Genomic DNA, 16,412 nt, shown 5'->3' on the forward strand with positions numbered 1-16,412 from the left:
GACCAGCATCATCGGCCCATATAAACGAAAAATAAGTCCAGCTAAGACAAAGACTGTTTGCGGAGCTATCGGGGATGAAAGGAGTTAGAGACGCCTCACTGAAAGCCAAGCCTGGGTGCTTTTGAGTGAAGCGGCGCAACATCGTGAAAAATCTGTTGCCAATATGGGATGTTTTGACAAAACGAGCAGATATTTGACGTTTACACACCCACATTCTCACCTGAAAATATCTTAAAAGTTTACTTTGTGACCTAGAAACACAAATAAGAGGAATATATTAAACCAAGTGGCAGCCGCCATTGTTTGACTGGTAGAGGCGTGCTTTGAATTGTGGGATATGCAGTTTTCCACCAAGCATACACCCTTGCCGTTACCGTAACTATTCAATGCTTCGTGCAACCTTAAGAATTCCAATGGTTCCTGAAAGCACCGACGCTGTGCGCGCCGTTGATATTGTCGTCATTATGGTAATCCAAATACGGGGACATACCACTAGAGTGAGCCAACACACCACAAATTAAGTGAGTGAGCAAACACACCACAAAGTAAGTTAAGTTTCACTTTCGTTCGTTCCCATTCATTCCAATGGGCAAAAACTTGCATTAAAATATTCATATTTAAAAAACTATAGAAGTAATAAACACCAAAAGGCATAGCAACTCATTCCTGATCCAGCCGCACAAAATGATATAACATATATGAAGCTTGTGTCAAAACTGTGGGATGAGTTACGGTCCAAAATTTCAGGCGGAAAAAGAATAATAATAATAATAAATCCGAGCAATAGTAATAAGTGTGCCTTCGCATAGGCACACTTAATAATAAATCCGAGCAATAGTAATAAGTGTGCCTTCGCATAGGCACACTTAATTATTTAAAACGCTAAACCAGATAAATCAAGAGTGAAGCATTGTTTCAGACACTTTAATTCATTAAGACAGTTTTTCGAGGTTGGCAGTGTGTGATTGGGCTTCGAAGGCTCAGCAGACATAGTGCTCTGTTACAGCCGCCAGGCTGGGCATCCTTTCCGCTGCTGAGTTCCCACTGGAGACCGACCAGATATCACTCAGCTCTGAGAGAGAAGATATAGTCAGAAGAAAGAAAAATTAGCTGTCCATAAGTCAAAATGTTGGGTTTTTAGCCCCATAAAGCCTGGACCAGAAAAATCCTTCTGGAAACTCCCATTTGCATATATGAATTTTCAGTTTTTAAGTTAAGTTGCTACATATGGCAATTTTATGCACTTATATCCTCATAAGACGAGTCCTATTCATTTATATCCGCTGTAATGAACATTTGTTTTTGGTCTATATCTTTTGACTTAATTGAGCTACCCTAATAAGTCCTGATGATGTGCTCTATAGAGGACATGCTGGTTTTTCCAATGATATCTCATGTTTTTGGGTGCCCTCTTTTAGCTTCAAAGAGGCAGGTTCTCAGGATATGATACACATATTGTGGCAGTGGGAATTGATTTATCTGCAGTTTGTTTGTTTGAAAAAATGAGTCCAACCTAGCCTTGTGTTCTTGGAATACTTTCTTAGTATGAAGGTAAAAGTTTGTGTGGCTTCATTAAATATACTAAAGTTGTCATAAAAAAAAACAAACCAATCAGCTGATTCTGAGGGGTTCAGATGGGAGGTACTGATTGACTTCATATAGAATGAAAGATGCTATAGAAAAGGTCATGGAGTTATTAAAGGGTGTATTAAACTATAAAATTAACTATAAATTAAAAATGTAAAAGTAGTTTTCTATAATTTAAGGTGGCATCTTAGATGTTTTGGTTTTTCTGACCAAAAGTTCAAACACCCCCATGAAAAAAATTTAAATCCTCATTTTTTTCACAAGCTGGAAACATTATACACACACACTTGGTTGTGTTTTTTTCTTTTTTCTTGTTAACATTTTCAGTCCTCTAATTCAGTCCTCAGAGTGAAACATCAAACCAGCTCCTTAAACTACAGGAGGTAGATGAGAAATAATCACAAATCACACTAATTCCATCACATTGTATTAACACAGGACTCCCCAAAAATGTTTTGCAACTGTGAAAAACAATTGTTGATTTATAATCATTGCATTTGCATTGCAAATAAGATGTTAGACCTGTTTGTTTTGCACTGATTACAGTGTACGTCTACTTCCTCATCTCATAATTAAACCTTTGTGAAAACCTATACTGTAAGAAAATAAATCAGTTTAAGTCTGTAAACAACCTTATAATGGCAATTTCCCAATATATACTATATTACATTTTCTACATGTATAAATACAAAGTGCATAGTTCATGACAAATTCATTTTTTAATTGAGAAATTTAACCAATCTGATGGTTATATTTCCATTTAGTTGATTCTTTATTTGATGTATTTATGGGGTTTTAAACACCAGATTCTTTATATAAGTACAGAAAAAAAAAATCATTGTTTACTCTCAATGGGGTGATTTTAATTTAGCCTAGAGATGAAAATGTCTGTGTGCATCACATATCTAGACTCCAGTTTTCTTCTAGTTTTTTTTTTTTTTTTTAAGTCTGACGTTTATTTTATGGTAAGTTACCCTTTTTAAATTTGCTGTAAGTGCCACCTTCCAACTTGATCCTGCTGCCCGTGCAGAAGGCCAGTTCTCTCTCTCTCCATCTGAAAACACATTTTCATCTTGATAGAGAGCGAAACATCGCGATTACATCAGAATACAGGTTGGATGTATTGGATGCGAGGTAGGTGTGTGTGCGTGTGTGTGTGTGTTTTCCACCTGTGGAAAAAGAAGATAAGGAGGATCAGCACAAAGGACATCAGATCAGTAAGAATCCACATCAGTTTGTACTCATCGGGACTCTGAGAAGCAGATCAGAAGAGACCGTATGGAAGTGAACAGGTGAATATTAATATCTTTCACACATGAAACAATAATAAAAAGGTAACAGATAAAACCACAGTTCATTTTATCATTCCTTTTATCATCTTGATAATTACTGCAAATTCCTGTGATTAAATATGGTTTAAAAGCTTCCCTGATAAAGCTTGTAGCACTCATTTCTACCACAAGATGGTGCTGCAAGTTAAAGTAACCAAGCACTTAATCGACCAGGAGGCCTGCCGGCTGTAGTACTATAAAAAGAAATATCAAGAGTTAATCAAAGCCGAGAACACACTTGAAAAGATTTCAACACCTCTCTGGTAAAGAATTGCCCAATGATATGTAACAATGTGTATTATAACATAATTTAGCATGCTACAGATGTGTTTTAGTGCTTTAGATGACTAAATGATGTATTAAAACAGATATAAGAAACAAATGTAACAACAAAAGCAAGCAAAACTTTATTTATGTAGCACAAGCTCACGATATACACGGTGTACGTTGTGTTTTTACAAATAAAAAACATAAAACACTCAACCGCAGGATACTTTAAAACACGCATGCATGAACAATTATTAGAACCTAAAACTTGCAATCGATTAAACAAGCAGGAATAGGGTAAAATAATAATTAAAACCAGAAACTGGACTACTGAAGGTTAAATAGGAGTTACTATGAGTTTGGTTTAATCCCTGATTATACTGGATGACTGATGTGATTTGGTAGGTTGCTTCAGCAGCTTGGACCATAAAAGGTAAAGCCCCACTACATGATACTACAACCGCACCTCATCCAAACTACCTCAAAATTGGTACCCTTACTCCCCACTCCTAACTATATGGTATCATCACTAGGTCAGGTGTTTCAAAATAAAAGCATCTGCAGTAAGAAAGAGAGAGAACAGGTTGATGTCAGACATGAAGCGCATTGCTTGAACTTACCATGATAAACAAAGGGGAACTGATGGTGCTGAGCAGCTGGGGGGCGTTAGTGGTGACTGAATGCACTCCAGCACACCAGGCTAGAGAGTAGAGCCACGGCTGGCTGATCACATACAAGTTTGTGGTGATGTTTACTGCAGTGTACTCCCTACACACAGGAGAGGAGAAAGTCATGAATATTTCTAAACTAAGGAGGAGGACAGTATAGACACACACACACACACACACACACACACACACACACACACACACACACACACACTTGTGTTACCTGATGAGCTCAGCAGACATGGAAGTGTAGTCCAGGTTGAGTTTGACGATGTGGTTTCTCTGGAGCTCCTCTAGAGGGAGCCGACTGCCTGAAGTCTGCTGGAGCTCAGGATCGAGTTCCTGGACCAGAGCTCTGAGATTTGATGGCAGCCAAAGCACCTAGATATGGCACGCAAGCAGTGTTACCTACTACTCACTCACAGTAACTGCACTCTTTACTCTTTTCAAACGGTAAAATGCTAAATTACAACATTTCACAGTGGAGTCTGGTGATAGAGAAATAAATAAGCCTCACCTGTGAGGAATGGATGGATGATTCGTTCTGGATGACCTCGAGCGTGCGCTGGATCCAGGTGTCTCTGAAAGGGTGATCTCTGGGTGGCCGGTAGAGGTCGAAGATCACGAGTTTGCCCGTCTGAGCTGCCAGCTGGAGGAAGGCCTGCAGGCTACAGACCGACTGGTTTCCAGCTCGCTGTCGGTCGTCTGCGTTCAGAGAGCCAGCCGTGCCAAATGGGTTGTGCTGCAGGGGGTGACCATCAATAACCAATCAATACAGTGATTTCATATGACATGTGATATGCTTTTCATTGGCCAGCTGATTTTTTTTTTCCCCATTTTTGGCTGTTGTCATGAGGAATTCATTTGTGTCCAAACATGCTCAACTCCCTCCTGTAGTTATAGTAACACTCTTAAACCTCGAATATAGTAAACAAACAATCTTTTTTTTCTTTTTTAGCATTTCATTACATCCGTACATCCATTTTCTGCCACTTATTCTAGTCTGGGCCAGGGTTCTCTCTCCCCAGCTACCTCCTCCCGCTCTAACCCTCTTCTGGGACGCATTTCCAGGCCAACCAAGTGATGCAATCTCTCCAACATGCCCTGAGTTTGCCCCAGTGTGTCAGGTAGACATGCTCAAAACACTTCAAATGGCTTATTTGAATAGAAAAGATTAGCAGCTGTGCTCTGAGCCCATCTACGGCAAACAGCAGGTAAAAGAATATCAGAGAGGTTATTAGCTGACCCCTCAAACATGCAGTGAATAAAATCAATAATTCTTCCTTACTTTTTTAGAGCTTTTTTTCTTTGGTTACATTTTTCAAACATCAGAGAATAGCTATGACTATCATGGGAAAGGTCATTAAATGGCAGACTCACAGACAGGAACCAGTCCCCAGCGTTCAGGCTCTCCAGCTCGTTCCAGGTAAACCTGGCAGCTGGAGTATTGGTCCGGTTTGGGAAAACTTCATGGATGTTGGTCGTCCGCTGCAGAGTGTAGTCATGCATCAGAAAAGGCACTCCATCAAAACTACAAGGACAGGACAACAGTATGAGACTCTAAATGGGGCAGGGAGCTTTTCAGAAACAGAAAAGTCAGCTTGCCTGAAAAGTTATTGTATTTAAAGTTTAATAGGGTTCACTGAGACCTGGCTAAGTGCTTGGTCTTCAGTGAGCATGTATGTAGAGAGCTACTGGCTCAAATGCTCAAATTCTTTTATCAATACTTTACATTCACGATTACACAAACTTGGGGAATTTAAAATGCCAATGAATTCCTCAAAAAGTCGATTATCATTAGATTTATTGGATACTTTGATTCTTATTCTTTATACTCGACTTTAATAAACAATATTTTTTGTAAATGTAAGGGATAACACTCATAACAGTAGTTTATTAATGAGTGACGTCCAAATCAATTAAAAAAGTTGCCTAAAGGTTCTTTATATTGTAAGGTAAAGACCAATAATACATAGAAAACCCCAACAATCAGATGACCCCCTACGAGCAAGCACTTTGGCGACGGTGGGAAGGAAAAGCTCCCTTTTAACAGGAAGAAACCTCCGGCAGAACCAGGCTCAGTCAGGAGCAACCGTTGGCAGTATCTCTTTGGATCTCATATTGAATGTACCAATGAAAATATACCAGATTTGGAATCTACTTCAGATCTTTTATCTCCCTAAAAGGACGAGAACAGCTCTCACCCATGATACTGCGTATCAGTCAACTGTCCAATTGCAAAAATGGAGGACTGCGTTTCAAAATGGATCTAAGCATTAAACAGTCTTGAATGGTTTTAAATCTGAGCTGGTTTAGAGAAGCAAAACTACAAAAAATGTCACTGGATCTGACTGTATTTTACACATAATTAAATACCATGTGGTAGAAAAGTGTCCGCCACAAAAAGAACCAAAAGTAATAGAGCCAACGCTGCAGGAATCAGAAATGTTATACTATTAGATAAAGAAGACTGTGGTTCATTGTTGCAGCTGTTGCAATTAGAAGTTCACATTTTGTAACGTTAATCTGAAATCAGATCAGTCATCAGCAGAAAAAACACCGCAATTAACAGGAAGTGAAACAAGATGGCAAGACATCCACAAATGTTTGGTCACATGATCAATCGAGACAGTCGTTGGCCACGCCCACTGTTGATTCTGCAGCATCTGCGTATTTGGTTGCGGTTTTAAAGCCACGTTTGTTTCTATAGGACATTTTAAATAACCCCAGCTGACCGAAGTGCTGAACAAGTTATTCAAAATATACACTTTACATAACAGTTACTAAATGAGCAATAAATACAGAAGAAAAATCACACAGAACAAAGTCAATAAGACGCCGTTTGCATAATAAAGCCCAGGGTGCTCTGCTCAGAGTTTTGAAAGTGTTTTACAATAACTGAGACTGTGCAGTGATTATGTGAAAAAGTAAGCTGCTGACATGTGATTGCTTTGTCACTTTGCAGCATGTTTTCTAAATACTGTTTAGGCTGCATTGCACTGGGCTCTCAGGGCCATTGTACCATAATTGAACACACATGCTTTCGCAGAGAGCTCCTCGCTGACCTGATGGTGACATCCGTCTCCAGACTGTCACACCCAGCCTCCACCGCCTTCTCAAAGGACATCAGGGTGTTTTCTGGAGCGAGCTGCAGAATGAGATCAACAGAGAACAGCAACTTGCAGTAGCAGTCAGTGCATGCGGGGGACTTTCTCTCAGCTCTGAACAAAACACACGAAGGATGTGAGCTTCCCTTTGTTTTTGTGTCAGTTCAGGGCCTGAGCGGTGCCCAAGAACATATTTCACATTACACTCATTTATGTTGTGTCACATTCAGGCTTAAAACTCTTTTACAGACCAAAAGGTTTTACAACAGCATGTAAAAAATCCTTTCCTCTCATGAACAGTAACTGTTTGTTTAAGAAAAGAAAATCAAAATCTGCTTATTTCTGTTACAAAGAAAGAAAAATTCTCTGTTTTACTTTGTCACATGTGACACTAGGACAATTGAAATACTGCTGCTCTCTCACTTTAGTGTACAGGACTGTGTACTGTGTTTTTGCTCACCATAGGGGCTCCTCTGTGGCCAATGAGAGCCGGTGCAGGGCCCAGGGTTCCCTTCTCTTTGATACAAGGAGAATACAACCCGAGGGGAATCAAGTAGAGGGACAACAGGACGGTCAGGTACACGGCCATGATCAGGCCTCGCCGTACTAAAACACAAACACACAATATAAAGCATAAACACGAAGAGAAAGAAATTAAAAACAACTGCTCCTAACTAATAAATGAAGGAATCTGTGTGTGTGTGTGTTTTTCCCCTCAGTATTTTTCTAACCTGCTTCACAGTTCGTGGATGTATAGGTGAGAAGAAAGTGTTGTGAGGTCGTTTGGATGAGTTGGAAAATCCCAGTAAGACCATCAGTTCCTGAAATACTCAAAGTCACTTAAGCACCTTTACATGCCTAAATGCACTGAGTTGCTCTAATGTAATTGGTTAGTTGATCAGTTGTACCTAAGAAAGTGTCTGCTGAGTGTATTTTGCCCATATTGTGCTTTTCTTGTGTTTCTTGAAAACTTATTTTTCAATTTACTTTAAATATGAGTTTTTATGTTTATCATCTTTTCATATATCAGAATAAAACCAAATATTTTAAAAGCATGTCTGAGACTCACCCGTGCTTTTCATGCGAAAGAAATGCAAAGCAACAGGCCAAGCCAGTGATGTCATCAGTAAGACTCCGCCCACATGTAAGAAAGGTGCTGTTACCTGGTCATGAACAAGAGGGAAAAAAAAAATCTAGTTAAATCTAACACGAGAAGTGGAAATCATAGACACACAGAAAAAGTTACGTTAAGGAGGAGAAGAAGAGCGTCACCTGGAAGGACAGCAGCAGCGTCCTCCATTCTTTACTCCACAGGTTGGACAAGACGGCCATGGCGATGACGGAGACCGTCAGGCTCACCAGGATCCCGATCTGCAAAAAACAGTGTCAACGTGTAGAAACATGAAAAATGTTTCATATGGATAGAAAACATCTTCATTTGGCGACACTGACTAGAATTGATTCATTCTGGTGATTTTTTTCTTTAGCATCCAGTGAATAAAACATCCTAATAAGCTCAGAGAAAAGAATTAGCAGGTCAATTTTAAGGATAATGTCTGGGTGAATATAAGGAGAACAACAAACATGGATAGTATAGTTTTCCACTGTGTGTTTTTCTATCCCAGTATGTTTTTACTGCACTAGCAGTGTGTTTTTTCAGATGGTTTTTCATGGTGGATTAGAATCTGATGGTGTTTTCCACTGGTTTTGAAAAGGTCCCAAACACCACTATGGTCAAATGCAGCCTAAACCATGACCGAGCATCCACTGTGTTTTAAATATAGCTGAAGACACTCGCTGTTGTCTCTCTATCCTGACCTCCTCTGTACTTACTGACGATTTGAAGCAAAAATGTATCTCCATCAGACCTGTTGCCACTAATTTTCAGTCCAGCTCTTGTGTAATGTGGCATATCTCAGCCTTTTTAACCTTCCTTAAGAACGGCTTCGTTACGGCCATCTTTCCACTGAGACTTTTTCTGATAGACTTCAATGAGCAGTCGATGAATCAACCGAAGGTCCAGATTTCTCTCTCTCTTTTTCCTACTTCTTAAGGAAAAGACTTTCAGACACGGAAACTATTTTATCTTTGGAATTTTTCATAGATCCAGGTAAAGTAATGGGGACACAAATAATATGCTTTTGCCACAGGCTGCTAGTAACAAAGTGTTAAAAGATATCATTTAAAATCGGTTCTTTTATGTGTAGATACTAGATCATCCCCATATGTTAGGTGATTTTACTGTGCTTGAATGATTCATAGGTCCATGTTAAGTGGCTTAACAAAAAATAAATGAAATCCCTGTGAAAATGTCAGGTCAGCCAGCGTTCAAAGAAGAATTTTGAAAGACCTTCAGAAAGCCTGAAGAACTATTGCCTATGACCACTTTAGTAAAATTAACAGAGAAAATAAAGAAAAGTCCCTTTAAGACTGACAGTAATTATCCACCATAATTACTGTGCAGAAATTCATGTCTGAGCTCAGAATTGTATTTGAAGTCTGCAAACAAAAATCTATGAAAAAGCTGCTGACCAGTTCCAGTGACACTGCATTGACCCGACATTCCATAAAAACTATGAGACACATCACTGAGTTACCTTGTGGCTCCAGTGTAAATAAAGCTTCTGGCCCTCTGACAGCAAGCACACAGCCAGCAGCTGCAGAGACAGAAAAGTACAGACAAAATAAACTTGGGAAGAGATGATGAGACTTTCTGGGCAAAGCCTGAGCTAGTCTGAGGAATAGTTCAAAGTCTATGTGAGATATAGTTAATAAATGCATTCACCAAAGGGCTTGCATTTCTGTACTGGCTTTAAAATTCCCATAATAAAACTGACTTTTGTGCTCAGACAAGCCTGTTTTGTGCTCTTTGTGTTCTGGTTCTGCACTATTTTTATCATTAACTGTAACGTTCCTGTAGCACACGAAACAGGAAAGGACATAAGATAACAACATAACATAGTGGGCATGGTTATGGGTTAAAAGATGAGCACATAAAACTCCTCTTGCACACAGGAACGTCACATGAATGCATAAGGGCGGCGCTTGGCAAAGTTTAAAGCAGCCAGAGCAGAGTTTATATAAAAACCTGACCTCTCATTGCCTTTGTAAAACTGCTTTCACACTTATGATCTGGCCAGGTTCTCATGAGCTCGTCGATTTAGTAAACACACAAACAGTGAATCTTGTTTCTTTTAAATTTACAAACACCCACTTAAATTTTGAAACTAACATGTATTTCATCTGCAGATGAAGAAAGTGTTACATCAGTTTGGAGTTATATGTTGGAACCATTTACTTTCTAATCTACCACTTCACAGCAGCTGTCTCGAGCAGCTTTATGTTGTATGATAAAGACGCCTTTATGGTTACAGTGGGGAGGAGCTCCCTGCTAACAGGAGGAGGACTCCGGCAAAACCAGGGACTGATTGTTGGGTAAGAAAAAAGAAAGGCAAGTTGCATGACATAACTAGACTACCTCACGGAAAGACTGATAACCACAGTTTCACTGGCCTGTGGCCGATTTATGACTGATTTCATGAGCGTGCCTTTGGACTGCAGGAGGAAGCTGGTCTACCTGGAGAATTCAAAGTACTGGGAAAATATGCAAATCCCAAACAGGAGCGATTAGTGACCTGAGAAGCGTGCAGAAATGTTGATAGGTGTATTTTTGTACTACGAACAGGGCTTACTGGCAGGCTTACTGGTTCCCATGTTTCCACTCTTAATGACTAACAGCCTCCCAGCTTTTCCTGCATATTTATGAGAGCAATAATAAATTGATCTCTTGCATAACTCTGCAGCAAAGCAAAGGTGTCAAAATGTCAAAGTAGCCCAGGAATGAGTGAAAACACCAGCATAAAACTGCTGCGGGGCTGCAGATCAATCGATTTCCCATGAATCCACTTATGGTGGGGGGAGGGTATGATTTGTGGGAGAGAGATAGGGTAGGATGGTTAAGGGCATGGCATCAGCTGGGGTGAGTGGTACACCCAGAGTGCTAATTATTCTCTCTCCCTGTATAGTCGGTGCAGGGCCTGAGGATGAGGAAGTGAACAGAATGTGAATGTTTCAAATCTGGGCGGCTGCTGGCGCGAACAATTGCAGTTACAAGTTACAAGATCATTTCAGTGATGGTGGATTAAATATATACAATATTTAAGTGTTTGCTTTCATTTTTCGGGTTTTAAACAATCGATCAGTTGCTTCAAATTTGTGTTTGAAAGGAAATTACTAAAAGTGATTGAGGTTCCTATTTTAATGCTGTTGTATCAATAAAATATAAAAGAGAACTTAAATGAACAATCTGTGGTTAAAAAAAATAAATAAGACTTTTTTCTAAAAAAAACTTTCCAAAAACACTACAAAATAAGACAAAAAAAGCAACAGTAAAAAGTTGACACCACTTGGATAAATTATCCAGTCAGCTAAAAAGACAAGTAGAAGAAATCGAGATGAGAGAAGAAAAGCCAATGCAGCGTTTGTGTCTCACCACAAGCACTGTGACGTAGGTGAAGAAGACCACAGCAACAGCCAGCAGCACCACAGACCACGGGAACCAGAAGCCCAGGTTCCCGAAGTTAAACCTTCAGCCAAATGAGAGGAAGCACAACAGACATGAAGGCAGAAAAACGTTTGTTACATGTTCAGTCAACAAAGACATATGAACGTAAATTTAGCACCAATGATTCCTGCAGCAGATTAATGTGAACAGCTCTATGTTTACCTACGACAGTACTATAAGTGCAGGAGTCGCTCCACCCACCAGTCAAAGTCATTGTAGTCATTCTTGGCTTGTCCCCAGAAGTAGAGGAACAGCAGCGTCAAGCAGAAAGCCGCCACAAGCACAGCAAAGCTAGCACCCTCCAACTGATGACAGAGGAGACAAAACAATGAGAGAAATTTGTTTTTGTTATTCCCCGAGTTAAATCCAGCCCCCCGCACTGTTTACTGCTCTGTTTCCGTGGCATTTTAAGACTTCCTCTGAGTTTTACAGAGACAGAGGAGCTCCAACCGACAGCTCTGTTCAGCATCAGCACAATAAAAAAGCGAAATGAAGTTGTTTAACTGTAATGTCTGAAAATTATTTCTCATTTGGTGACTTTTACAGTTGTAGAAATGCAAATACTGAAATCAATAACTGCAGAAAACAAAACAAAGAATCAACATCACCCTTACCTCATTTCCTTCTATTGATTTGTTTCATCTTCCTCCAACTGTAGCTGACTTATATTCTCCCACAACGATTTATTAGTGTTTTTTTTCCTGTTTGCTGTTTGGTTTGACGATAAAATTCATGTTGCTGACCACATGTGTCTCTAAATTTAATTATTCAGCATTTTTTTTCAGCATATTTTGAGTGCTTTTACTCCTCTCTTTCCAAACACAGCGTCTCAACTTTAGATGGCTTTAGAAAAAGAATTGGGTGCACAGGTTTCAATTTTTGAGTGTGTTCCTCTAACCCACAGAGTCAAAAGTATATATACCAGCTCAAACATACACATAGACTCCTACTAATATTTGGTTAAATGTCCATTAGCAAGTTGTACCTCGACTAGATCCTTTTGATATCCATCAACAAGTTTCTGGCACAATTTTGGGTAAATATTTGACAACTCTTTTGAGTTCATTTGAATTTGTTGCACAGACCTGGCTTTTAGACATAGTCCACAAAATTTCAAAAGGGTTGAGGTCGGGTCTCTGGGAAGGCTGTTCCATCCGGCTTTATCCCTTCCAAAAATAGTTTTGTTGTGCGTTTGGGATCAATGTCCTGTTGGTTGTTGATTTGAAGTGAAAGTGAAGAATTTGGAGGTTCACTATTCCAACCACTGCACAGTCCCTTCTTCCAGATCTCATATTTTCTTGCAGCTCCCTATTATTTTGAGTATTCATCAATCCATTGAGTGCTGTCAAACAAATCCTTTTTATGCTCACAACTACCAACTGTAGTCAATCATGATCACCAATTAGAAGTTAATAGGGCTTAAAGGACACTGTTGAACCTTCAGGACCACTTATTCAAATATGTGAGTGTATGTATATATTTGAGCCTTTGTGGATTAAGAGAGCTTTTTTCCCTAAACCTGAATTTTCTATTTACTCCGGTTATCTTTGTCTAATATTAAAATTTGATGATCTGAAACATGTAAGGGTGCAAACATGCAAAACAAAAAATAAGAGAACAGGAAGGAGGTACATGCTTTTTCAGAGCACTGAATGACTCAAGAAAGGAAAGGGGGCCACAGAGACGACTTACGTATAGGGCCTAGAGTTCTGTGCTGATTTCTTATATTCAATCTTTAAAAAATAAATTCCAAAACATTCAGTTTCCCTGGACTTTAAATTTGGTAGGAACACTAGAACTTAAAATAAAAAAAACCCAAAACACTGAAACTCCTGTAAACTTAACCACAGTATGATTCATTAATTCCAATGATAATAAACAGATGACTTTGGCTGGAGCAGAAGTGGCTCTTGTGTTGCTGCTTCCTGACCTTGTTGCAGCAGCAGCCCTCAGGCTGACTCCTCTTGTAGTGTTTCCACTGGCAGCCGTACAAACCAGCCAAACATGACACGAAAGGCTGGTGCTCATAACGTTGCAGCAACTTCACACGAAGGCTACGAAACCACTGCGACAATGTAGACGCCATGGCTCATACACACACTGCCACAGCCTCCATCCTGCTCCAACGCACACAGAAATAAGAAAAATCGACTAAGACAACCAGACAAATTCAAATCCAAGCTAAAACATCAGAAAAGAGGCAAATCAAGTAAAACAGGTATAAAACAGAGGCTAAAAGGGTCTTAAGTTTGCATTGAAATTGTCCAATAGCTACTAAAGCATCACTTTTAGGGTATATTGTGGCATACAATGTGTGCAAGCTAAACCTGAGCTATTATTTACTGTCTTTTTGTTTTGTGGGGTTTTTTTTGTTTTTTTTTTTTTAATAGGATAACACTGAGAAACCGTCTAACTCCTCTGGGCTCAGCTCCCAGAAAGCTAAAGTTACACAGCTCACTGGTCGGTTTTGTCCATCACTGGCAGGCTTCTTCACATATGATACTCAAATGGGTCATTATCACTACAGGAGAACAAAGAAAGTCTCACTAGTTGTGTTTCCCCCCTTTAAGACAGATTTACTTATAGTGCGCTTGTGTATTGACTGAAATAAAGTGAAGACAGATGAAACTGATTCAAGTATTTAAAAAAAGAAACAATTGTTTCCTGATTTCAGCATCACTGGCATTTCATGGCAGATTGTCATGGGTCCACTTCCTGGAAATCATAAAACATGACATGACAAAATATCCACCAGTCATCACGAAACTAAAGACAACCAACCTGGGATTATGGTGCTAAATCTTGCAAACTTTTAATCAGACTCAAATCTCACTTTTTTGATTCACTTAACACTTTCCTTCGTGTGTTGTATCGTGGCCGAATTAAAGATTTAGACTATTTCATCATAAAAAGTGCTAAATGAGTAAAACACACTAAGCGCGTTCGCAAACCAGCATGAAAATATTAAAATTGTACATTTATTTAACGCACTCTGGTGATGAACGCTCCATAAAACAAAGAACGGCACCTGAGGACCTGTTCAGAGCTCAAGCGAGCAGCGGATCGTTACAAAAACACTGTGCAGCTTCCACTTCAGCCTGTTTTTTGTTATGTCGTAAGGACAGATCTCCTACCTCCAGGCCGGTTCTCCCTCCGGGTAAACGGCAGAGAAGAAGCCGCAGTGTGCAGTCGTCCGGAGGAGGTGGCCTCGGAAAACGGGTCAAGTCAGCGGGAATTACTAACACGGGAACCAGGGGAAAGGCCCTGCCTTCAAAAATACAGGCACACACGTCTGCAGTAGGATTTTACCGGTTTTATACAATCTTGTGCATTATTTTTTCGCCATTTAGCTTTTATTTACACTCCATAGCGAGATTTTATATGTATCGAGAATATTTAGTAAATATTTGCAAGTATGAGGCAACAGAGCGGCTTTATTTTGAAATTAACACGGAAATGAGAAGATTGTAACTGTTCCTCTGCTTTACTGCTGTTGATGTCCTGCACCTCTGTGTCATCCACCGCCACCTGTTGCCGCAGTCGTGGAAAGACACTGCGACCATCATCATCGTCGTCGTCATCCCAAGGAAAGCTTGGTTTGCAGGCGGGCTTTAAAATACACGGGTCCCATAAGCGAATAGATAAAGAAATAAATGAATGAACTATTTCTAAACATTTATTTGGGCAGTTATTGTAAAGGAACTCAATTCTATTTTGCGTCAAATCACAACAACAGTCGCCTCAAGGCGCTTAATATTGTGAGGACCCAACAGTAACACAGAGAAAACAGGAAACCCCATCAATCAGACAACCCGCTGTGACCAAAGCACTTAGGCGAAAGTGGGAAGAAACCTCCAGCAGAATCAGGTGAGACTGGTTGGGGTTGAGGGGAGGAACACAGGACAAAGACATGCTGTGGAAGAGAGCCATAGTTTCATAATAACTCATAATAAAATGCAGAGAGGTGTATAAACACATAGTGAGTGAAAACGGGTGACAGGAGAAACACCCAGTGCATCATGGGAAGTCCCTAGCAGTCTAAGCCCATTGCAGCATAAGTGAGGATTTGGGGTCACCTGATGCACCCCCAACTATAAGCTTTGTCAAAAAGTAAAGTTTTAAGCCTAGCCTTAAAAGTAGAGATGTGTCTGTTCTAGGACCCACAAGCAAACCAGCAGTCTGAGAGCGAAGTGTCCTAATGGGGTGATACAGTACTACAAGGTCATTAAGATAAGACGGCACCTGATGATTCAAGAACTTGTATGTGAGGATCAGGATTTTCAATTCTATTTTGGATTTAACTGGAAACCAATGAAGAGAAGCCGATATAGGAGAAATATGCTCTCTCTTTCTAGTCCCTGTCAGTGCTCTTGCTGCAGCATTTTGGACCAACTGAAAGCTTTTCAGGGAGTTTTTAGGGCATCCTGATAATAACAAATTACAGTAGTCCAGCCTAGAAGTCATAAATGCATGAAATAGTTTTTTAGTGTCACTCTGCATAGAAGTGAAAATGTATGCTGTGACTTCTAATGATACTGCCTAAGAGACACATGTATAAATCTTTAATTTCATAGGTCACTGAAAGATCAATCCGAGTCCATCCCAGGCTACTCCGGCTAGCAATGTTACTGGTATGAAAACATCTACTATCCACTATAATTTAGGTGATTCATCCAGTTTCATGTCAGAGATGGGGGTCTCAAGAAAGACAAACCCACTATTTATTGTTTAAGTATTTTATACATAAAACTGTACAAATAATCAGCTTGTTTTACATTATATGAAAAAAAAATGAGGAAACCATGATAAATGTTGTAAAGACTCACCTTTCAGCGCACTCACTCACTTCACCAAATTCACCTTGTTTCTTTTCCTCACACTTGATTGG

General features: G+C 39.7%; 1 protein-coding gene across 4 annotated transcripts; it reads right to left on the reverse strand.

The window, feature by feature from the left end:
* Positions 1-908: 908 nt before the first annotated feature.
* On the reverse strand, positions 909-16,412 carry gdpd4b (glycerophosphodiester phosphodiesterase domain containing 4b). 4 transcript variants are annotated; one of them, XM_026182278.1, is made up of 16 exons: positions 16,351-16,412; positions 13,455-13,647; positions 11,726-11,829; positions 11,453-11,546; positions 9,558-9,617; positions 8,233-8,331; positions 8,030-8,123; positions 7,421-7,566; positions 6,919-7,001; positions 5,234-5,384; positions 4,371-4,595; positions 4,077-4,234; positions 3,806-3,953; positions 2,757-2,839; positions 2,562-2,641; positions 909-1,072 (listed from the first exon to the last, which is right to left on the reverse strand). In XM_026182278.1, exons 2-16 carry the CDS (start codon positions 13,608-13,610, stop codon positions 981-983), a joined length of 1,773 nt encoding a protein of 590 aa, XP_026038063.1. In that variant the 5' UTR covers positions 13,611-13,647; positions 16,351-16,412; the 3' UTR covers positions 909-980. The 4 variants fall into 4 exon arrangements, with proteins under 4 accessions (XP_026038063.1, XP_026038061.1, XP_026038060.1 ...); XM_026182276.1 differs by having other exon boundaries at positions 13,455-13,641; positions 16,351-16,411; XM_026182275.1 differs by lacking the exon at positions 16,351-16,412 and adding an exon at positions 14,659-14,792 and having other exon boundaries at positions 13,455-13,641.

The sequence above is a fragment of the Astatotilapia calliptera genome, chromosome 10 (genome assembly GCF_900246225.1).
Source record: "Astatotilapia calliptera chromosome 10, fAstCal1.2, whole genome shotgun sequence".
Classification (NCBI taxonomy): Eukaryota; Metazoa; Chordata; class Actinopteri; order Cichliformes; family Cichlidae; genus Astatotilapia; species Astatotilapia calliptera.